This window comes from Aedes albopictus, chromosome 2, assembly GCF_035046485.1.
Source record: "Aedes albopictus strain Foshan chromosome 2, AalbF5, whole genome shotgun sequence".
Lineage (NCBI taxonomy): Eukaryota > Metazoa > Arthropoda > Insecta > Diptera > Culicidae > Aedes > Aedes albopictus.
The window spans coordinates 14,195,829-14,221,250 of NC_085137.1; the positions used below are offsets into that span (position 1 = coordinate 14,195,829).

Consider the following 25,422-nt stretch of genomic DNA (forward strand, 5'->3'; position numbering starts at 1 on the left):
GATTTTATTGTTAATGGCCTTGCGTGAGTAAAACAAGTTGTTTTTATTATATATTATATATACATATAATATAAAATATACTATGTACCGTAATGTTCCGATTTTATCACGCCCTCCGCGCATTAGTCGTTTATTCATTAATTTGCTGTTACATTTGAGGACAAGTGCTTTCCCTCTTCTTCAAGATGAATGTTGAAAGCGTGTTTTGCAACGTTAAAAATATTGAAATGGGTATAGATGTTGAAGAATATTACAGGGCATTTTTGAAAAGGGGCGTAATTAAATTGTTTAAACAGATGTCGCTGATGGCAATTTCTCAGTTGTTGTTGTTCATCGATTTCAAATCGGCGTATGATACAATCGATCGAGAACAGCTATGGCAGATTATGCACGAATACGGATTCCCGGATAAACTGATACGGTTGATCAAGGCGACGATGGATCGAGTGATGTGCGTAGTTCGAGTATCAGGGACACTCTCGAGTCCCTTCGAATCTCGCAGAGGGCTACGGCAAGGTGATGGTCTTTCGTGCTTGCTGTTCAACATTGCTTTGGAGGGTGTAATAAGAAGAGCGGGGATAAACACGAGTGGGACGATTTTCACGAAATCCGTTCAGCTGCTTGGTTTCGCCGATGATATTGATATTATTGCTCGTAAATTTGAGACGATGGCGGAAACGTACATCCGACTAAAGAGTGAAGCCAGGCGAATCGGACTAGTCATTAATGTGTCGAAGACAAAGTACATGCTGGCAAAGGGCTCCAGGGAGGAATCACCGCGCCCGCCACCCCGAATTCATATCAACGGTGATGAAATCGAGGCGGTTGAAGAATTCGTGTACTTGGGCTCACTGGTGACCGCCGACAACGACACCAGCAGAGAAATTCAGAGGCGCATTGTGGCAGGAAATCGTTCTTACTTTGGACTCCGCAGAACTCTACGATCGAATAAAGTTCGCCGTAACACGAAGTTAACCATCTACAAAACGCTGATTAGACCGGTCGTCCTCTATGGGCACGAAACATGGACCCTACGTGCAGAGGACCAACGCGCCCTTGGAGTTTTCGAACGGAAGGTGTTGCGTACCATCTACGGCGGAGTGCAGATGGAAGACGGGACTTGGAGAAGGCGAATGAACCACGAGCTGCATCAGCTGCTGAGAGAACCAACCATCGTCCATACCGCGAAAATCGGGAGGCTACGGTGGGCGGGTCACGTCATCAGGATGTCGGATAGCAACCCGACTAAAATGGTTCTCGAGAGTCATCCGACCGGTACAAGAAGACGTGGAGCGCAGCGAGCTAGGTGGATCGACCAAGTGGAGGACGATCTGCGGACCCTACGCAGAGTGCGGAACTGGAGACAAGCAACCATGGACCGAGTGGAATGGAGGCGGCTACTATGTACAGCAGAAGCCACCCCGGCCTTAGCCTGACCGGTAAGGTAAGGTATGTCGTTTTCAAACTTCCTGCGCCCTGCTTTACCGATGATATACAGATGGCTCGTTTGTCAAATTCTAGACGGCAGGACGTGCAAATGCGTAATTTTGTACACAATGTGGACATTTGGGCATAACCAGTCTCTTTCAGTTTATCTATGGTGCTTTCGGTGAGATTTCGTAACTCTTTTGAACATTTTTTTTCATCAAACGGTCTACAAGAGAGCGTTGAGTTGAAGACCTTTGAGAAAGCGACTGTTCATCTTGTTCGTTAGATTATAATAAACAAAATCACTTATTAATTTTAACTTACTTGTTTGGTGTTGGTGGCTGAAGAAAAAAAATACTATACAATTTTTAATATTCATAGCGGTAGTATTTTTTTGTTTTTTTCGTGAGCATTGTCAGGTATGTATACAGACAAACAAACGTAACACTGGCGAAATTTTCATTGACCACGCCTTCAACGATCATTTTGAATCTTGGTTGTGGCTTTCATAACAAGAAGAGCGCCCATCGTTTTTCTTTGCGTTTGACGTTTCACACTAGCGCCTTCTGATGACGATATTGCACAACGCAGTGTTTCGTGAAACATTTCCACCAGGTGGTGATAGTGTGAACTGGGCGATGAATTTTCACTAAAATTGTTCTAGGCGTTTCGTCTGTTTGTCTGTGGTATGTACCTCTTATGCATTTGTTGTTGTTGAAGTTACTCGCATTCTTCCGATCATAAAGTCTGTTCTCTACACACTTAATTTTGATTACCGAGTTCGGTAATTTTTTGACGAGATTAAAACTGCTGAGCACCGAACTCGTTCAGCAAAAATGCATTGTTTACCTTTTCCATACGATTTTGACAGTTGTTTTACTGAGCCTCAGTAAAATCGATTACCGAAACTACCGAGATCGTACTGCTGTTATAATCTCGTCAAAAAAGTACCGAACAGGCAATTCAGAAATAAGTGTGTAAGAGGGATTTTTTTTGCGGATAAACTAGACGTATACGCGTATAAAAAAACTTTTATTATACAGCTTTTGTCTTAAAAATAAATTCAATTCAATTTTTCTTATAATCAACAGCTTTTCAACACTATCAAGGGATTTTTTCACCAGTCACGTACAATAAAAAGTATGACAATCTCAATATTTTTGATCACAACACTGGATCGCGTCTAAGTTTCAAATAGATACTATAGTAATTACGAATAATCAAACTAAAGTATCATGAAAACAACTTGTTTAATTCAGGCGGTAGCCTTTACAATAAAATCAGCATCAAAATATAATTCTCGAAATAATTTACACAGAAAAAAATTTTTTTTTTGTTACTAAATGTAAAAATTGTGAAATGTTTGAAATGTCATAACTTTTTTGTTTATCAGTTTACCATCACCAAAATTTTATGGTAGATAGCTGATATAATGGGCCATTTCCCCTAAAAAATTGAAGTTGGTAAAAAGATAGGGTTTTGAGATATTTGAGTTTTTGTGACAAATATCATATTTTTTCAAAGTAGAAAAAGAAATTTTTTACAGTGTATATTTTCTAAGGAATCATCATTTAGTTATCTAACTTTGCTGAAAAATTTATAACAATCGAACAATCCGTTTTTGCTGTACAGCTTTTAGAATATTTTAGAACTATTTTCGCATACACCCTTTTGAAAAGTTAGTCGTGAGTGAATATGAAGGTTTAATATCAAAAAATGGCGATTTATATGAAATTGAAAAACTGTGCAAAGTTTCAGATATTTTTGAAATGGTCGCTCAGGATCGACTGACATGACTCCGTGGAATTCCTCATAATGTGGTGACTCGATTTTGTCGGCTTTTTTTGAATTTGGTGTTCCTACAGGAATTCCTCCGAAAATGCATCCAGGAGTTTTCCGGGAGTTTTAATAAGAAACACTTTCAATATTTCACTAATATCATTTTCCAGGCATTTTTCCTGCTGTTTTTCTTGGGGCTCCCTCAGAAACTGCTGGTATTCTTGAAGCCTGCATGTGTTGTTGCAAGGAAAAATGCTCCATAAAGACCTGCGGCGTTGTGGCATCAGGCATTAAGATTCTGCACCGAAATCTGGATTTCCCGCAATCCACGGTTGCTCCTCTCGAAAGAAGGTGATTTCTGAATCGAATGAGCCCAATATTTGCTTAAATTGGCTAAAAAATGGTAGAAATATGACAGTTTCAATTTACCCGGTAATAAAGTACCATGTTGGCATTCTACAGGTTCAGTTATTGCTATTTGTTCAAGTTGCGCTTAATTACGAGCTCGCTCGCGTTTCAAATTTTGAACTGAACAATGTTCAAATAATTTTTATCGCAGCGTTTCAAGTGTGAACTTGAAACGCAAATTGATCGTGTTCAAAGACAACACTGCCAGCAGGACTTTTCCCAGGATTTTTATACAGGAACTCTTTTAGGGATGTATCCAGAAACTTCTACAATAATTACTCCTAGAATTTCTACGTAGATTCAGTCACGAATTTATCGATGGAATTTTCAAGGGGTTCTTTTAAAATTCCTCCTGGGATTCCTCCACAAATTGCTACCAGAAATTCATCCAGGGAATTCTACGAGAAACCTTCTGGGAATTTCTTTAAAAATCTCTATGGATAACTTCAGTTATTTATCCAGAAATTACTCACACAACTTATCCAGGAATTCCTCATCGGATTTCTCTAGGTATCTTCCATAAAATTCTTGGGAATTTCTCATGAGAATCCTCCAGGATTTCTTCTTGGTATTCGCACACGAATATTTATTAGTATTTCTTCAATATTTTTTCTTGTGATTTCCTTCAAAGGTTCTTCTAAAAATCCCTGCTAGGAATTCTTCTGATTCTGTACATAATTTCCCAGAACTTATTTTTTTTAGAATTTCACCATGGATTACTCCAAGAATTTCATCTGAAATCCTGGCAGGAACTTCTTCAGAGATTACAATAGAAATTACTCCATTTTTTTTTTTCAAGAAATTCTGTGGATTTCATCGGATAATGCAAAAGGAATTCCTTCGGAAATTACGCCGGGGACTCCTCCAGACGTTTCTACAGAAATTACTTACGGAATTCCAGAAGGGTTTCGTCCTATAACTCCTCGTGTAATTTCTCCAGGGATTTCTTGAAAAATTTCACCTGAAATTTTACCAGTGATACCAAGTAACATTTTGATGACCAATAATTCTTGTCGAGGTTTTTCAAACCGTCATAAAACCTTATACTTTTTATATTGGTTTTATGATGGTTCTAAGAATGTCCTCTAGACTAATTGACTAAAAATGTTACTACAGATCCCTCTTGGGATTTTTAGAGTTTTCTCTAGGAATCCTTATGCAGAGATACCTCCAAAAATTTTCCCAAAGATTGCTCTATGAATTTCTCTAGGGTGCCAAAATACCATGGCCACCCCGCTAGCGATAACTCGTCGCCTAAAGTGGATGTACGAGAAGGCCCATTGAGGCAACTATCAAGAGGTATTTCGTAACCTAGCTCAGAATCTATCAAACATCAGCAACTACAATGAATCTATCAAGCGCCGTACACAACCTACTATCAACTTAGTAACATCCTATGTCATCCCCGAAGATCGAGACAACATGCAGATAATTCAACCTTTCCCTGTCGATGAGCTCCTTTTCGCGCTGAAATGTTTTACTGAAAAATACGCTGGCCCGGACGACATTGGGAAAGTGACATCTACTGGAGCTTATTAACTAATCATGAACTGTTACCGACACCCTCGGAATGGAGTGAAAGCCTTGTTGTTCCTACTCCTAAGATACTTGCGATCCTTCCAAATATCGACCCATCGCCCAGACCTTCTGCATTTCCAAGGTGATGGTGAGGATGGCAAACCGAGAGCCGAAGTAAATTCTGGAATCCCATGACCTACTGGATCATCGACAGCATGCATTCCGTGCTGGCCATGGAACAAACACTTATTTCACCCAGCTCGGAGAAGTCCTTCACTCCTGTCTGGATGCTCCTTACAAGTTGCTGTTGGAGCAAAATGACTGTTTTAGATTTGTTTCCAATTTCGTAAACCATATGAGTATGAACAATTCCTCCAGGAACTTTTCCATAGCTTGTTGCAGTGATTCCAACATGATTTTTTTCCAGAGATTCCTTCAAGAATTCATCTAGGGACTTTCTTCGGGGATTTTCCCTGGAATATCTTCAGAGATTCCTCCAGCGATTGTTCAACTGCTGTTTTCAAAGTTTCTTCCAAGAAATTCTCCGGATCTCTGGATCTCCAGAATTTCCAGAAAATTCCCCTGGAATTCCTCTTGGCATTCCTCCAGGATTTCATCCTGGTATTTCTCCAGGAATTCCAACAAAAATTCCTCCAGGAATCGCTCCAGGTATTTCTTTAGGATTTCCTCCAGGAATTTCTCCAGGAATTTCTTCGGAAATTCCTACAGCAACTCTTCCAGGAATTTCTTGAGGAAATCCTCTAAGGATTCTTTCAGGAATTTATTCAGGGATTTCTCCAGGGATTCTTCCAGAAATTCCTCCAAGAATTCCTCCTGGAATTCCTCCAGAAATTCCTTCAGAAATTCCTCTGGGGATTCCTCTAGGGATTTCTTTAAAAATTTCTCCAGGGGCTCATCTTAGGATACTTCCAGATATTCCTCCAAAAGTTCCTCCAAGAATTCCTCTTGAAATTCCTCTGGGAATTCCTCTACGAAATTCTCTACGACTTTCTTCAGAAATTAATTTCCAGAATTCCTGTAGAGATTCCTCCAGAAATCTTCAGGGAATTTTCAATTTTCAAAATTCGGGGATTCCTCCAGAAGGGTTAGTTCCACGGAATTTCTCCAAGAATTTCTCCTGGAATTCCGCCAGGAATTTGTTCAGAAGTTCCTCAAGGCTTTCCTCTAGGTATTTCTCCAGAAATTGCTTCAGGGAATCCTCCAGGAATTCCTCCAGAGTTATTCCAAGAATCCCCCGCAATGACAGATATGGAGACAATATAGCATACTTCAAAACACCCAATTTTTCTGAACTACGCTTATCTACGATCACCTTCAGGTGTAACTCGAACACCGAGCATCACCATTCAGTTTGCCAACACTGTAAACTCCAGCTGAGCCACATCACACTCGGCTGTGTTAGTGGAAGTTTACACTTCCCAGGTCTTTTTACTACGTCTTGTGTAGTTTTGAGCTTCCATTCACGTTCGTCCGTCGTCACTCGTGTATTATTGTCCATCTCTTTCTACCACACCACCAACCAATTCCACTATCTTGTCTCCGGCTGCTGCTGCTGCTGTTGGCTGGCTGGATGGCTGCTGGTTGGCCGTCTGAAGAGCCACGACGCACAGGTTTTGGTTTTGGAAGGCCCGTTCGCAGCAACTGGGTAGGTGTATCAATCAGCCAGCCTAGCCAGCCAATGCTCCCCAATCGGATTGCTCATAAGTAAGACTGCGTTGTCGGTGTTCAGTTCGTTTGCTGCCACCGGGGATCTCTCAACGTCATCGACGTTTTTATAGGCTTTAAAGTTAGGGATAGTGTGAAGTGTGTAGTTCTTTTTTATTTGCGGTGACAATGGTGAAACGTCAGAACTCCCGATACACGAACGGAAACGGAAATGGCCACGCATACCAGCGGCAAGAACTTCCCCCGCGAGGACCAGGTATTTTTAATTCAGGGATTTCTTTGGGGGATCGATGAGGGATGAAGGTCGGACTAGCCGATCGCTAGTCTTTATTGCTAACGGGGGCAGATGACGGGATGTGGGAATGGGCGCTGCTCTATAATTGGCAACGTGTCATTCGGCGGCGGCGGAGATCGAAAACAACTCGCAACGCAACTCGATTCGTTGGATATTCAAAGTGAACGTGGAACCGCGGCGATCGAGTGCTAATTATGTTACGAATTTGAATATAATTTATCTCTCGTTAGCGTTACAGATGACTGCCAGTGAAAATGAAAATGTTTACGACGCTTTCGGTTTGGGAATGGGTACGATGTGGAGCCTGCCTATCTTGTTGCAAGTGAAGGGTCTGTGGGGTTCGATTTTGGAAAAGCTTTTAATCCAACTGTGCGAACAAGAAGCCTATCCAAAGATCTGAAGCGTGAAGAAGCTGTAACTTGGCACCTCTACCAACCGAGGAGAGTTGGACGCGTGGAAGATTGTGGCGGAGAGTGTCTTACAGTGAGAGACTTGCTACATATTCCGTGCGCCGAAATGCTTCTTATTTTATTTGCTTTTTCTTGCATTAGTAGGCAATCCGCGTGTTATTTTCTTTCGCGGGCAGGGGAGGTCGATGTAAAATGACTGTTGCGATATGAGATTTGTGAAACATCTGTAATTGCAAATTGTTCTGAAACTTGGTAAGAGCTATGAATGCAAAGAGTTGCAAAACCAACACGAGTCGTACAACAAGATGTTGTAACACGTCAAATTTCTTTAGATACTTATTGGGAACCTTGTAAAAGGCAATAAGATCTGAATCTTGGGATATTTTCAAAAAAAAAATATGGTGCCAGTCTTAAATTGTGGTAGATTTTCTTCATAAATTGTTTAAGAATGCGCTCCTTGGAACCTTATTTTGGATTTCGTCAAATATTGTCCAAAAAGTTATCCAAGTATTTATTCGAGGAACTCTATTCCAGTACTTACTACAAATGGCGCCATTATATCCTCTTTATCAGCTTCAACCCAAAATTCTTCCATAAGTTTCTTTGGCATGTCATTGAATTATTTAAGGCGAAACTGGACGCAGTTCCACATTTTTTTGGTTTTTGATTTTTTATTAAATAACGAAGCAATATTTTCAAAATCGGTTTTCATACACAGTTAGAGGAGGAAGGATCGAGCTATCTCCTGGATTTTTTTCAAGAGTAAAACTTTTACCAATTTTTCATAAACCATTTTTTTTTGAAATTTCATTCAAAAATGGTTTCCCTAAAGCTAAAAAAGAATTTCTGTAAAAAAAAAATCAGGAGATACCTTGAACCTTCCTCTAATGTTCTGAAAAATAAAATCATTAAAAATTCAATATCAAATTCTTATTGAGCTGAATCTTGGGATATTGTAAAAGCAATATTCAATAATTTATTAAATTTTATAAAATCATAACTTCCGTAATGGATTTTCTAAAGTAACTCTTGAAGGATGATATGGTGACATTCTTAAATAAACTACTCAAAAAATTTAGGATGGACTTCTACAGAAACTTCAAAGTACTTTTCTGGACATAATTCCGTTGCAATCATGTTGGAACATCAGAATATGATTATTCTGCTACTCTAGAAGGCGTCAAAAATATTTGAAATAACTTTTCGGAAATTCTAGAAATTGTCCTCGATGAATGTTGGGAAGAGTATCATAACAAGGATTTTTTTTAATATCATGGGAAATGCTGCAAAACTATAATACTGATATTTAAAAAAAACTTCATAAAGATTTCTATAGATTGTGATTTTTGTTTCTTTTCCCTTCCACGTAAGTGTACTCAAAAAACGAGTTTTCGAAAGAAGGCTCGGAGGATCAAGACACATATACCAATCAACTCACTTCGACGATTTGAGATGATGTCTGTGTGTATGTATGTGCGTGTGTCTGTGTAAAAAAAGGTAACACACTTTTAAGGCACTTCCCATTGGCCGATTTTTCGGATTATAGCTGGAATCGATCCGGAAGTTAACCGCATTGTTATTGAAAATGGCCCAGATCGGTCAAGGCGTTCTGGAGTTATGGCCATTTCAGTAATCCGGACCAGCACCGGTAGAACTGTCCGTATATAAAACTCCATCATGCGACACATCAAACTGTGCCGTTTTTTGTTACCTTTAGCTTCTTCTTCTTCTTTATGGATCTACGTTCCCACTGGGACTTGGCCTGCCTCGCTTCAATTTAGTGTTCTTTGAACATTTCCACAGTTATTACCTGAAGAGCACAGTTATTACTTCTTTGCCTGCCATTGCATGAATTTGTATATTGTAAGGCAAGCACAATGATACACTATGCCCAGGGAGACGAAAAAATTTCCCCGACTGGAACAGGAATCTAACGCGCCGGCTAACTGGAACTTTAGCATGGTTAACGAATTTTGTGCGGAAATAAACACTAGAGACCAGAAATTCAACAATGTCGGCCCAACATTCAATATGACAGCCTAATATTCAATATGGCAGCTCCAAATTCAAGATGGCGGCTGTTTAATAGAGTTTTAGGCTCCAAACCCATACAATATGGGGTATATTTGGTAAGGGGAAGATGCCTTGAGTTCAAAAATGATGACCAGAATATCCAAGATGATGGTCTAAAATCCAAGATGGCGGCTAAAAATTCAAGATGGCGTCTGCTTAAGGGAGCTCTAGGTCCTAAAACCATGTGATACGGGTATATTAGGTATGGGGAAGATGTCCGGACTCCAAAAATTGCGACTAGAATATTCTACATGATACAGAAATTCCTTTTTTTTGTCAGAGATGTTACCATTTGGAATTCCCCTTCCAATGAATTTAATTGAATTATTGACCATAAGCGTAACTAGATCATAAGTCTAGAGAGGCACGGCCATGTCGATATTGATTTTTTGTACTCCAGAACTGCTCCAAAGATACTTATCGCCTGAATCTAAGGGCCACCCCCTATTCACGCCAATATTATTGAGTATGTTTATGTTGTTTTTTTTTTCAAAAATTGTGTAAAAGCCAAAGTTTGAAATTTTATATTTGGAATGTGGCCCTGCTTCTACATTACAAACATTGTAGCATAGATAAGACAGATAATCTTAAGTTACTGATTCAAATAAATTGATGAATGAAATGAAAAATGACTTTCCAAGATGGTAATCTACAACCAAGATGGCGTCTACAAATTCAATTTAATTGAGTTTTATGAATTTTAAAACCATATAATATAGGTACATATAGTTTAGAGAGCATGTCCGGAGTTCAAAAATGGCGATCAGAATATCTAAGATAGCGATCTAAGGGACGCTAACATAAGGCTAAATCACAAAAGGCTGAATGCACGAAAGGCTGAAATTATTAAATTGTTACATAAGGCTGAAATTTCAAAAGGCTGAAAATGCTAAAATCTACGTAACTAATTACAGCACTTTCTCTCATCTTGGCGTAACGTGCCAACTGAGACAGACCCTGCTTCTCAGCTTAGTGCTATGAGTACTTCCATTGTTGAGCTTTCTCGGCCAATGGCCATTTATTAGTATATCGTCATGCCCAAAGAATTTAAGGAAATTACAATTATGAGAAGTTATTGCCCGAAACAGGAATCGAACCCGTCACAAGGGCACTACTTGTAGGCTTGTGCTTAGCATAAAGAGGGTTTCCCTTCTTTAAACATCAGCTGTTCTTTAAAGTTTTGATGTTATGGAGATTGATTCATTACAGCTGCGAGAGATTTTCCCTTCTTTAAAAAATATGCTGTTCTTATGAGAAATACTATCACTGTATATACTGTAGGACATCAAAAATACATAGCATGGAATTGATTGCGCTGACAAACAATTGCACCAAAGCAGTACATTTGTCACAAAAGAACCATAGTAGCGCAGGATTTTCGTTGCACAAGAGTATGCCAAGCTTTTCTAGCATTGGGTTGGAATCAAATAACTGTGCTACCAAAAATCTGCGCTGCCGTGATTCTTCTCTGTCATCTGTGCTACTTGGGTAACACTTACCAATCCAGAGCATAATAACGGAAGCATGTTCGCCCAATAATAAAATAAAGTCTTAGTTTAGCCAACCCTGAACTAGTGTTGAAAGCTTGAACCAAACTAATACAATTTCCATGACTTGGTTGTCGACCAACTAGCAAATCTGGAGCAACATTTGAAAAGGGCCCAAGAGGTCTTGTGTCTTTTTTCTAAAACGCTCCGTAGGGCATAACAGCAGCCCGCCCACGCAAATGAACACCGTTATCCGAAAGATCGATGTTTGCTCTATCTGATAACGGTCTTAGTTTTTGCGAATAAGCTGAGGGGGGCTCAGGAGCGACGTGTGAAGTCATTGTTTACCAATGCTTGTATGCCCTTTTCAAATGTTGCTCCAGAAATTTTTAAATATACCGTTGAATCAGTGTACGATGGGAAAAATTGGAGTCATACATCTGTTTTTCTATGTTTGCGTGATTGGATGGTCATTAGCATTATGTATGCTTTTTGGGCTGCCGCTGTTTGAAAACTAGTCGAATTAATATTTCGGCCTTTTCAAACTTTCAGCCTTTCGTAATTCAGCCTTATGTTAATCAGCCTTTTGTTATTTCAGCTTTTCGTGTTTCAGCCTTTTGTACGTACCCCCGATCTAAAATCTTAGATGGCGTCCCAAAATTCAACGGTTGTTCAAAACAATTCAAATTCAACAGTGTTTAAAGTTAAATTCAAGCTAATAAAACATTCAATTGGTATTCAGTGGTATACGGAGTCTCAGAATAGCAACCAAAAAAACCACGATGGTGGTCTATTATCCAATATGGCGGAGTTTTTGGCTCTAAAACCACTCAATATGGATATATCTGGTATGGGAATGAAGTGTCTGGAGTTTAAAAATGGTGACTAAAATTTTCCAGATGGCGGACTTATATCCAAAATGGCTGCTCAAAATTCAAGATTGTGGCTTCTTTTTAGGAGTTTAAAGCTAAAACATCTAAAGTCAGATGAACGATGTGATTTCTGTTGCTATGGAATTGATTTTTGTTAAACGTATGAAAGTGCGATATTCATCAACATCATGTAACTTGAGTTTTATTGAAATGGGTTTTCGAAGGCACGAGACAGACTCCATCACCGCTAGGAGGATTAATTTGTTTTTTTTTAATTTTATTTTTTTCGCGAATTTTAACTCATTTTTAACCCCCTAGAGATTCAAGATTATATTTGGATGTTTCAATAAGGCTGATACAATTTTAATTTTGACTTTTTCTTCCCCCCTTTCCATCACACACTTTTGGGTGGTTTTTGCATTTTGAAAGGGCAGATAAAAAAATATTTTTCAAAATATCTGGTCTAGCTAAAATTTCTTTAACAAATCCGATGAGTTTATAATATTTTTCAGATTAAACGTTTTTATATATTTATCTTCCCACCCATTGATCAACCAAAAAGTGGCGGGACAAAAAGTAAATTATTATTTGTAACGGCCTAAATGTTTGCAAAAATTGGACCTTTCTGTTTATGAAATTGTTTGCACGAACATTTAGGATTGGAAACCTAGAAAATGTTTAAATATTTTTCGATTTTGAGCTCTATGAACACCTTTGCAAGTATCTTCCTGAAATACCTCTAAAGATGTACAAATAATACGATTTGGATTCTTGAAGAAGTTGAGAAATGTTCCTGGAAATCAATGAGGTTCCTTTATGTTGTTCTGGAAACTTCACTTTTTCGCGAAAACATACGACGGAATTACAGTAAAAACTAAAAACTCCATTGAAAAATTTCAGATGAAGCTCTCGAACTTTGGTTTAGTGTCATTCCTAGAGAAATTTCGAAGAAATGGACGAATTTCAAATCAGTTTTAGGATTATTGATTCAAAATCTTGGGTTCCTTTAGAAGGCTTAAGGTGAAGATATGACAAAGCCACATTCCGATTTTTCAAGAGCACAGATCTGAAGAACCAAACAACGATTCGCACTGAAAAGTTGATCAATTGGTTACCCGCTGGTGGTGACGAATCGATAAACAGCGCGAACCGTCGTTTAGTTCTTTAGACTTGTGCTCCTGAAAAATACAGCTGTGGCTTCGTCATATATTCCATAAAGAATTGCAATAATGAGCATTTCTAACACTGGAATAGTAGTTTTCGCAACAACGTTTTTTGCAATTTCATAAATTCTTACTTGAGGATACTTTTTAACAAAACTTGTTCATCAAACTGCACACTTTTGTTCATAGCTAAGTTTAAGAAAGTCTGATCATATCAGGTTAGTTGTCACAATTTCTTAAACCTGCGTCCAGAAAGCATCAAGTAGTTGATCAAAACTGAAAACAGTGCTGTAATGGTTCATTACGCAACGCAAATCAGTGCTGTAAGTAGGCCTTTTCCTGGCAGATTTGTGTGAGGTAAAACAGCCTATTACGATGAGAAATTTCAAAAAAATCTTTTTCATATTTCACTGGAGAAATGCTGAAAACATGAGATGATCTATCTTAAAGTTTCTGGAATATGTAACTCATAAAAGACCCATAAAGGAAATCTTGGGAATCTTTCGATTAGGTTTTCGTATCGATTAGAATGCTTCAAAATTTTATATATTCATATTGTTTATAATTTCTATGTATTTCTGAAATATCTACTCAACTTTAAATTGCTGGAAAAGCTCTTCAAAAGCGAATTGGGTTGGGAGTATCTCTAATATTTTCAGAAACTGCTGGGAAACCACTTAAAAAGACTTGAAAATGAAATGTTGGAAGTATTTACGAAGAATCTCTGAATACTTTAATATGCTTCTATCGTAAAATTTCTGGACAATCTTAAAAATTACTAAAAATTTCTGACAATCAAAAAGAGCCAACTGTAAAATTTCAAGAAAATTTCTATGACAAGTACCAGCACCATGGAAAACTTTTGATGTTCTTGTTGCTTCAGTTGTGGTTGAAAATTGTAATGTTATCGTTGGTGTGCTCGATTGTAGTTGGGAACTGATGTTTTGTGGCTTCTCAGTCTTGCACTTGACACTGAAGAAGTCTGTAAGTCACAGACGAAATAGGCCTATCTGTCCGAAGATAAGCACAGTAGTAGAATTAAAAGGAATTTGCCCGTCCTTTCTAGTTTTTCTTTAAAAGAGTTATTCATTTTTTATTTTCTTTTGCAAAAGTGAAGTTTTAGTGAAGCGTTTTTAAATTAAACTAGAGTCTGAAGTTCTCAGTCTTGTCAAAATTAAACCGCTGTTTTTACAGGTTTCGCCTAACCACAGTGGACGAGAACACTGTAACTATTGAGTCCCTGAAGAAGGTCCCAAACGGACCGAAACGTCGGACAAAGTAAAATTACAGCGTTTTGATTTTTTCAAGACAGAGAAGCCACAAAACATCGGAAAATTGTGATGGGCAGACGATTTCGACAAGATTTCCCGTGACTTTGACATGTGAATATAGCAAATATTTGCCCCCAGCGAGAATAATCATCGGTGGATTGGTGACCCATAAGCGCATTTTACACCGATCCTCCCTGTTGATCACAACGTACACAAGTTGGCAGAAAGTTGCATGCATGGCAGTTTTGGAACCCAGCAGGACTATCAACATCAAGTTGCAGCTCCAGCAAGTTTTTTCAAGGTCTTTCGTTTCTACCTCTTCCACGTTTTCCACGTTGGCATACCGGCGCGGCGACGGCGACGGCGACCGTTGTCGAAATCACCCACGATCAATTAGAGATGAATTGAGCTCATTCATTGATTGCGCTCCAAAACGGTGGCAAATTGTCGTAAATATTACACTCATCCCTCATTTGACTATGCAGCAGTCAGTCAGTCAGTGGTTGTTATGTATCCCCCGTGTGCCGGTCGTCATTTGAACGATCGTTGCGCACAGCATTGGAAAGGCTTCTCTCGGTGGCATCGGCGAAAGGAACGAGAAAAGTGCATTGCGCAAAGGAAAATATAATATTTCGCGTTCACACTATGTAGGAGCTTTGACGCTGCTGCCGTCTGAGTGAAGATCGCAGCCGACCGAGAGATCTTGGAAGATGAGTTAAAATAAGACACGATTTGTTGGCCTCAACCTCAACACCAAACAAAAAAAAGTGAACTGAACCAGAGGAAAAACGTTCGCTTTTTCTCGCTCATATTGCACCACCACGATGCCGACTTAATTTTTATGTCATCGAACTTAATGAGAACGCAGGCAGAGTTACGATTCGAACACATTGCTGCACTGCACTGGCTGGCCCAACGAACAAATCGTCCGTCGTGGTAATGGGGGCATTATGGACACGCGGATCGCGGATGGTCTGGCCTTTCCCTCTATTTTTGCTGATTTACACGATTTTGACCAAATGAATATGATTGCTTTTCACACAATTAAATACAGCTCTTTACAATGTTAAAATGGTCCTTTTCAGAATCAGTGAGCGCGAGTGCCACGACAACCAACTGTCTCAGTTCTGGATTGGATGTTGGTCAATCAAAAAACATTTTCTGACTTAATGCCCCCAGTTCCCCCCTCACCACCTGTTAATGAAAGTGAAAAGCATTCACTTTCGGTTACCTAGTCTGGAATAAGATCGTTTTGCGGCGTTGGCACTGTCTGGCGTCTGCGCTACGGTCTTATCACTAAAATTCGTTTCACCTTTCCGGTGATAAGGGGATTCCGAATGCAACGTGGTCGATTTCGACGGTGAGTCTCTGTGTGCAGTAAGATGCACGCGTGGATTGTTTAATCCGAGCGCTGTTATCTACTCTACTATACAGTAGTAAATTTAATTTTATTGGGGAGATAATTGATTTCATACGTTTTATATCCGGAAGAAAAAAAAGAGCAGTGAATCAATGCTATGATGGGATAATAGGAGTTCACATTTCTCTTACGCAACGCTGCCCTCCGGGCTTCTCATCTGGGTAGTTGGATTCGGAAAACCGGTCTGATTGTGCCTTTTTTTCTGGGTTAACCAGTTTTTCGCGACAGATACTTGAAATGTCATCTGGTATCCTACTCGTGTAGGTATTAAATATTTCCACGCGTTCTGAAATCGATTCTTTTCTTATGGCTGTACCATGTTTCAGTGCATTTCCAGCCTTTGAATCTTTTACCATTAGAGCTATGATGCTGCAAAAAAAAAACTTTAGTTCAGATTCTCTAAAATTTATTTTAATATATTCAAATATTCATCTCACAAATAAGATGCTAAAATTAGCCTCTATGTTGATAGCATTGACTTTGAATGCTCATGTATGTACATAATTTCTTGGTGAAGCTCCTCTCAATATATATTTATTTTAGGATAGTATGATTTCATGAAATTCAATGGATAAAGTACCAAATAATCAGATCATAGCCAAAGTTTACATAAACTCCTCTTCTAAGACAAAGCCTGCTTCTCAGTAGTATCTAAACAATCACAGATTACGGAATACCATTCGTGATTAGATACTGATACCTACAATGAAAATTGTTTGTTTGAACATTTCATGCGATGGGTCCTGCTCAGGAATTTAAAAAGCTCGTCTCACGAGCAAAACTCAGCCAATTTCATGCTAATTTGATACTCAACGGAACGATAGGCCATGTAAATGTTCCAGGTTCATTGAACTTGGACGCTCACCAATAAAATGTGCTTTGACCACCGCATTGAGTCTGGATTTATTTATTTATTGTTATTATTATTATATTTTTTTTTTTTTTTGAAAAAAAAATAGCACTTGCTTGATCTATTGTCGCGTAAGAAACCTTTCCCAAGTTAAACAGCTGATTTATTTTGACGTTTCTGTTTGACTGTGATCGCTGTCCATAAAAGGCTATCCATTTATTTCGTAAAACTATTTTTACGATTTTTCTGGAAATCTTCCGGGAGATTTTTTTTTATTCTTTCAGAATTTTGTTTCTGGATTCTTTCAGAAGTATCTTATGTGATTACTCTAGAAGATGTTTCTTGAATTCCTCAAATGTTTTTATTTTGGGGATATCTCATCGAGTTTTTGGTAAGGTGTGTTTTCTGGATTCCTCTGTAAGGTGTGTTTTCTGGATTCCTCCAAGAATTCTTTCTGGAATTCATTTGATTTTGTTTCGGGTATCCTACAGAAACTTCTTCCGGGAATTCACCATTAACTGCTTCCCGGATTCGTTCAGGAGTTCCTTCTGGGATTGCTCCAAAATTTTGGAGATTTCATTTGTGTTTTATTCTGGGACCCTCTTTCTTCAGGAATTTCTTTCAGGTTTTCCTCATAACTCCTTAAGATACTTCTGTGTGGTTTCCTCCTTGATAACTAACTTAAAAAAGGCTTTTGTGTTTCAGATTTAATATGATAATATGAAGTGCATCCTTGTAACTGACTAATTATTAATATATGTTTCTGAAAAGGAAGCCTTTCTTGAATTGCATAAACGAAACCAATGACTACCGCATATTTTTGAAAAGTTGTTAAAACTTGAAATTCATAAGCTTTTTTGAATTTGAACCGAAAATATTGAGATTTAAAGGTGGCGAATCGCCTCAAAGTATAATTTTTACTTGAAAAGGTGTTTTCGCTTCAACTGCCATAACTTTTTCAACTTTCAACCAATTTTAAATTTTTTTTATGAATCTCTCAAAAATTAAATTTGAATAAACTTGTAGGCTCAGTGTACCAGTTATGGCTATAGTACCTCAAATTCGCCATAGTTGAATTTAAACCTTTAACGATACAAGTCAACAAGAAAAATTGTGTGAACAAAAGATGATTGCATTCATTGAAACTTCACAATTTGCTCAAATTATTATAGAAATAACTCATTTTCCTTAAAATTTCGGCGTCCTTGCAACCTATTTTGCCATAGTGTACCAGTTAAGGCTAATCCCATAAGGAATGCATGTAAATAGTGCGAAGTGAAGCTGAAATTAAAAAATGTGTCCATAGCTGGTACAGGGTTCCTATCATTGGCACACGCCGTAATAAATATTAAAAGTGAGTTTGGATCTGTGACGCATGAAAACAAATCTATCATTTGACATATCGACAACATTCTTCGGTCTTCTTCTTATTTTTGTAGAAATAGCTTTCTTTAGGTAGTGCGACAACTGGTACACGCACCCTAGGACATTAAATTTTTCCAAAGTCACGCAAAATATGAGTTTTAAAAAAATATTATTATTTTCTTATTTTTACATTTTTTTTATTTCAGATCCAATAACGTTTTAATCGCTTGACCAATTTCAAATCTTTAAGCGTGCTATTGTAGAGATTTTTACTGTCTATTTTTGTTCTATGCAAACCATTCGTTAAAGTACACATTGTTATGATATTTTCACCAAAAACTGACAAAACATGCCTTAAAACTTATTTTTTTCGTGAAACATTGGAATTTAGGAAGATTTTTGCAAGTTTTTACTCTAAATTAGATACTAATCATCATTTTTAAGTATATAAAACACAGTGGAAATTTTTTTTTTTTTCAAAAAAAAACTAAAATTGTCGCATTTAGAACATAATAATAGGGGGATTCACTTAACAGCGTAAACTGATTAAACTGATTAAACGTCGCGATCACTAAGGCAATCTTTGATTATTCCATTCGCCAAGTCATGAAACATTTCAAATAAGCAGAAAATCATGGCTTACGCAGCAATTTATTCTGTTTAGTGAGTACCCCTAATATGTATTCTTAAATTCATAACACTCCAAAAATTGAAGTTTAAGGCTTTTATATGATTATTTTTTAGATAAGCATGAAAATAATAAAATTTTTGCCAAAATTCTCATTTTTCTTGGAAAGTACGTGTTTTAGAACATGATAATATTTTTAAACTTAAAACACTCCAACACCTAAAGTGTAAGGTTTCAATATAATTATTTAGAATATTTTCTTCACTTAAAGCGAAACTGGAAGCATTTCCTCCCTTCTTAGTTTTTGATTTTTTATTAAATAACGAAGCAATATTTTCAAAATCGGTTTTCGTACACATGTAGAGTATGGATCAAGGTATCTTCTGATTTTTTTTTTGTGGTGGAAAATGTTTTTCGTTTTTGCAGAAACCATTTTTGAACGAAATTTCAAAAAAAAAAAATAAGCACGAAACAATAAAAAGTTTCCCAAAATTCTGGTCTTTCTTGAAAAATACGTGTTTTTGAACGGTTTTTGATATTTATCCATGTTGAAACCATTTTTTTAAGGTAAAAAATCTATTAAAGCACGCCAAAAGATTTGAAATTGGTCAAGCGGTTTAAAAGATAATGATCTACAAGTTTATTTGAAAATCAATTTGTAAGATATCCATGAAAAAGATTGAAAATTGAAAAAAAAAAAATGGTACTTAAAGCGAAAATACCTTTTCATTACTCGAAAATTCTACTTTGATTCAATTGCGCCACCTCTAAATCTCAATATTGTTGGCTCAAACTCGGACGTTTCTATTTTTATGTCATTTGAATCCAAAAGAGCTTACGAATTCCAGGTTTCATCAACTTTTAAAAAATAAGCCGCAGCCTAAGTACATGAATTGGACTTGGAAATGTTCGAGGAACTCAGAAAGGAATTATAGGAGAAATCCTACGAAAAAGCTTCCTGGAAGAATTCCAGAAGAAACTCATGGAAAGAACTCCGGCAATTACTGAGGGAACTCCTAGGTGAATCGTATAAAGAATTTCTAGGGAAATCCCGGAAGGAGTTCCTGGAGAAGTTTTGGATGGAGTTGCTGACGAATTCCTGAAAGAATTTGTGGAAGATTCCAGGAGGAATTTTTGAATTAATAGCTGAGTAAATCTTAAGAAAATTTTCTGGAGGAATCCCAGATGAAATTCCGGATGAAATTCCTGGAGGGATATTCGAAAGAACTTCTGGTGGAATCTTAACCTAAGTAACACACTTATCACAGAAGAGTCACGGCAGCACAGGTTTTTATTGCACTGAAGTCATTGCAACTTACTTCTAGCAAATAAGTTTTTGTTTATAAGAAGTCACAGTTACTTCTGCGTAGCAAAAACCTACGCTGCCGTGACTCTTCTGTGACAAATGTGTTACTAGGGACAAGAAAACTATGGAAGGAACCCTATCAAAAACTTCTTCAGCTATCTCAGAAGGCACTTACGAAAGAATCTCAGAAGGAGGATCCTCAGAAGAAGAAATCCTAATAGGAAGGAATCCTCGGAAGGAAGATCTCCTAGGAGAATCCCAAAAGGAACTTCTACTTAATCTCGGGAGAAAATCTTGGATGAATTCCAGCAGGAATTTTCTGTGAAGGAACTCCTGGAAGAATCATAGACAAAAACAAATCCTCGAAAAATCCCTTGGGGAACAGAAGAATTTTAAATAATCCACTCGAAGAATCTCATTAGGATCTCCTTGAGAAATCCCAGCATAAGCTTATAGTGTAGGCTGCCCAAAAAAAATTCATGGTAAAGTCAAGATGCTCAACCCTAAAATGAAAGATATGCATATTTAAAGCATTTTTGCAGAACATTTTGATAAAGAAATCACTTAGAGGTTTCGCCAGCACGATTTTCAAAAAAAGACCTTATTTCATGAAAATTCTCAAAAAATTTTTTTTTTCGTTTATATTTCAACTTCTGATTTTTTCCATATTTTTGTATTTTTCTGTGGAACCCTAAAGCACTTATAAAAGGTATATTTTTTGAGAACTTTTCGTCAAAATTTCCAAAAAAAATTGTACTTTTTTATTATTTTCAACCATGAAATGTTTATCTAATAGTACTATTCATATGCGTCATTTCTCTAAAAAAATGAAAATATCTTGTCTAGAAGCTGAGCTATTACGCTTTTACCCAATGGTCAATCTTTTAAAAATTAGAACCATTTGGGCAGGTGTATTTATTTTGAGCACTTGCCGCTATAACTAAATCAATTTCAAAACAATTGACTTGAATTTTTGTATCGGGTTAGATACTGACAAATTTTGAAAAAAAAAACTTTCTAAAAATTGTCCTTTTATCAACACAAAAAAGGTTCTGCCGTTAATATTTCCACAATATTTCCAAAACCAATACCCTTAAAAATTACCAGCCAGGAGTCCAAAGAAAAATTCAAAAATATTGAAGGAAATCAGAAATTGAAAAACAATTACATTTTTTTTTAATTTTCATGAAAATGGGTAATTTTTTTTAAATTGCACTGGCGGAAACTTTAAATGATCTTTTAGAAAATCGGAATATTCTATAAAAATGCCTCAAAACTTTTTTTCTCTCCTGTTGGGGAAATTTAGCCACTGCGTCCAATAAGCTGAACTTTTGTGACATATATTTCATTGCAGCACCATGACTTTTCGAACATAATTTTTTTTTGGGACAGACTATTCTAGCGGAACTCTGGAAGAAACCACGAGAGAAAATCTCAAAGGATTCCCAGGAAGAAATCCTGGTGCTATTTTTGATGGAATTTTAGAAGGAATTTGCACAGGATTACTTGAAGAAGTCCCCAAAGTCCCATGTCATAAATTAGCATAGAAAAATACATAAATATTGAAAAAAATCCAGAAGTTGAAAAACAATTACAAAAAATTATTTATTTTTTAATTTTTCATGGAAAAGGGCAATTTTACAAAAATTGCACTGGCGGAAACTCTCAATAATCTTTTAGAAAGCCAAAATCTTCTAAAAAATGCTTCAAATATGCGTTCATTTTAGATGCAGCACCTTGCCTTTTCGAACATCGATTTTTTTGGGACAGGCTATTCTGGAACTCTGGGAGATATTTCTTGAGAAATCACGAAACGAAATCTCCTAGAGGAATCCCAGGAAGAATTCCTGGTGCAACCTTAGATGGTATTTCAGAAAGAATTTGTGCAAGATTTCTCGAAGAAGCTCCGTCCCCAGAGTCCCAAGTCATAAATTAACACCCACATTTTGAATTCAGTCATTCTACCTATGGAAGACCGATGAAAAGTTTACGAATCGGCAAGCCTCGTTAGATAAATGTACGATCCGTGCTGAAATATTCAACTCGTTGCATAAATAACTATTCCAGAGTATCTCATAGAAATTTCAAAGAAGATTCAAGAGTGCTTCAAAGGGTTGTAGAGGTGTTTCAGAGACGTCCAGAAGATTCCATTGGTGTTTTGAAAGAAAAAGGCTTCAAATGCGTTTTAAAGGTTTCAATGGAGCTACAGGTGACTTCCAGAGGGAATTCAAGGATGCTTTTTGTCTTCATTAACGAGATTTAATACCCGGGCTAGGTCATCTCGGGACCCACGCTGTACTTCCCTGCCGCAGAAAGTACTCACGTTCTCGTGAGTTTGTCGGGAGTAGAATTCGATGCCTGGTCCTCGGCCACGTGCTGTAACCATTACACCATATCCTCTTCTAATTCAAGGATGCTTCAATGAGTTAACGAAGTGCAAAGGAAGTTTCTGGGGCTAATATGAAAACTCAGAAAGATTCAAGGCATTTAGAGGGTTTCAAGGGGGTTTCATGGTCACTTTCAAAGGTTTCAATAAGTTTTCAGGAGAGTTAGTTACAGTGGGTGTAGAGTTTCAGGGGTTCCCAAAGTTCGGATGAGCTTCGAGAGATTTCACTACTCTATAACCTTTCGAATCCCCCCAAAGCGTACCTGAAGAGCCCATGAAACCTACTGAAATGCTTCTGAAATCCCCTTAAACCCTCTGAAATCCCCCTATTCCTGTATACTCCCTGCAATTTCTTTGAACGATCTCATAAAACCCTTGCAGCCGCTCTGAAGCTACATGAAATACCTCTGAAACGCACATGAAGCCTATTTGAAACCCCTCTGGAAATTAGTCTCTCTGAAGTCTATTGATTTCTCCTGAAATGCCCTTGAAACCTCCTAGAACGTTTTTAAATGCACTTGTTAAACCTTTGGAACTCCGAAACTCCCTGAATACCCCTGTAACATATTTGACACTCCGTGTAACCCTCTGAACCATCTGAAGCCTCCCAAGAGACCTCTTTTGCGCCTAACAAACAGGAAAACTGAATTTTCCACAGAAAATTGAAAAAAATACCAAAGTGAACCGTTTCATAATTGTCGAGAAGCAGGCATTGTTAGGCTGGGCTAGCCCAAGAATGCGTTCTAGACTACCGCTCAAAATGTGTTGTTTACATTCTAAAACAAGAGTTTACTGAAATTTGAATTCAATGAAAACTATACAAAATGGTGGGTTCAAGATTCTATATGGTCAGTGAATATTTTCCAACTGTTTTGCAGAACTGAAAACCATAAATCTTAACATCCTAATCTTCTATTTTGATAACGCATATCGCCAATGTACCCCATTCTAATTTCGTTTTTTTTTCTCTCTCTCTCTTTTGCAGTGGAATCCCTGATCTACTGGCGCGATGTGAAGAAATCGGGTGCCGTGTTCGGCGCCGGCCTCACCATCCTGATCGCCATGTCGCTGTTCTCGCTGATCAGCGTCTTCTCGTACGTGTCCCTGTTGGCCCTGTTCGGTACCGTCTCGTTCCGGATCTACAAAAATGTGCTGCAGGCAGTGCAAAAGACCTCCGAGGGACACCCATTCAAGTGAGTTATGAGCTTATAGGGTTGTAATTACAGAAATTAGTTACTGACTGATGGATATTTCTCCTACCCACAGAGAATACCTGGACACTGATCTGGCCCTGTCGCAGGAGAAGGTTCAACAGCTGAGCACGGTGGCCGTGGCACATGTCAACGCCCTGGTAACGGAACTGCGTCGTTTGTTCCTGGTGGAGGACCTGGTCGATTCCATCAAGTTTGGCGTGGTCCTGTACTGTCTCACCTACGTCGGTGCCATCTTCAACGGAATGACGTGCGTCATCATCGGTAAGAAGGGGAAAATGTGAATCATTAGAAAATTCTTACGGGTTATTGATACTTTTGATTTTACTTTCAGCATTTGTCGCACTGTTCACCTTGCCAAAGGTCTACGAGAACAACAAGCAGTCCATCGATGCTTACTTGGAGCTGGTCAGAAGCAAAATCCTGGAAGTTTCCGACAAGTAAGTTTCATACTATTAGTCATTCCACGCAAAATGAGAAAATCCAAGGACTTTTCTGCTGATTTGATGTTTGGTTGGTATTGAAAATACCTAATTGCTTTTTCAAGAAATTCTAAGAAAGTATTCATTTTTGACTACGTTGAGAGCTCGCGCATTCTATACGTTATAACAATCTATACGTTATAACTTTTTTCACAAGTGTCGGATCACTTTGCGGTCTTGGGCAAAGTTTTTCGGCATATCCTAAGCTATATTTCAACGTCATTAGTTAGATCGTTTTAGACAAAAAAAAATAATTTAGGATAAAAATGCAAAAAAGCACGTTTTCCCATACTAAATTCCATACAAATTTCAATCGCAATGCGGAATACGGGGACGCAACCAATCGCTCCCCAATTTTGCACAGTTGTTTTGGACGCCAAAAGGAATCGAAAAAGCTTTGTTCCGAGTTGATGCGATCAAATTTAAATTTTCTCCATACAACGTTGACCCACTCTAGTATCTATCCACCATATGCTTCCATTACTTTCCTTACTCCCTCTTACTTCGAATAGTATCAATGACACCAAAAATGCCAATTAAATAAACTACGACATAGAAGACTTCCTTCCTTGAAATCCTTGAAAAATATAGAGCAGCAAACTATGGAGAAGTCCAGTGAGGCACCTCTGAGGGGAAGGAATTCTCTGAAGAACTGTTGATTTTACTCTTGTCAGCGAAATTTGTGGAGTGATGTTCTAGGATTGTAGGAAAAAAAAAATAAAAATTTCCTTAAGATGCCAGAGAACGCTCCAAAAGTTTTCGTAAAGAATGCATGCATATAAACATATGTTGCAGTTACTTAAGAATTACAATGCCGATTTAGCCAGTTCTCAAGAGGAATTTTCGAAAGACGTATTAAAAAAAAATGTAGCATAGTTTCCAAACAAATTATTTAATTTGCTGCTGTGAAATTCTGGGACGAATTTCTGAAAATTGTTTTGAAATTAGCTTGATTACTGGATAATACAGAGAGACATATCCGACAGAATTTTTGGCAGAGTATTTATTTGGAATAATTACAAGCAATTTTATGCGACAAAAGAAGCTAGTGTAATTTCATAATCCTTGAAATTTATATGGATAAACACGAGGGGAACTTCCTCATGGGATTAATGCAAGAATGTTTCTAAAATTTTTTTTAATGTTCCCTATGCGAAATATCCCCAAAAATTCCTTCAGTAACCTTCAAAAAATCAATCAGGATTTTCAGCCGTGTTTTTTTTATTTTTTATTTTTTTTATTTTTTTGTTAGATATCACCAAGATTTTTTTTTTGTTTTGGAAAATAATGTTCTAAAGATGTTCTCCAGAAATTATTTCAATAGAGGTTCCCCAATGCCTCTAGGAATATTGGTATAGCTATATTTTACGATTTCTGAAATTTT

The 25,422-nt window shown here is 37.6% G+C and overlaps 1 protein-coding gene across 4 annotated transcripts in view; it reads left to right on the forward strand.

The window, feature by feature from the left end:
• The window catches only part of LOC109429541 (reticulon-1-A), a 60,624-nt gene that overhangs the window by 29,680 nt on the left and 5,522 nt on the right, over positions 1-25,422 (forward strand). For 3 of the 4 annotated variants that reach the window (XM_029864235.2, XM_029864238.2, XM_019705518.3), the window contains 3 exons: positions 23,331-23,538; positions 23,612-23,820; positions 23,891-23,996. In XM_029864235.2, coding sequence (XP_029720095.2) covers positions 23,331-23,538; positions 23,612-23,820; positions 23,891-23,996 — 523 coding nt within the window. Of the gene's footprint in view, positions 1-6,697; positions 7,076-23,330; positions 23,539-23,611; positions 23,821-23,890; positions 23,997-25,422 lie in introns of those variants that run through there. The other variant, XM_019705517.3, reaches the window with a different exon arrangement.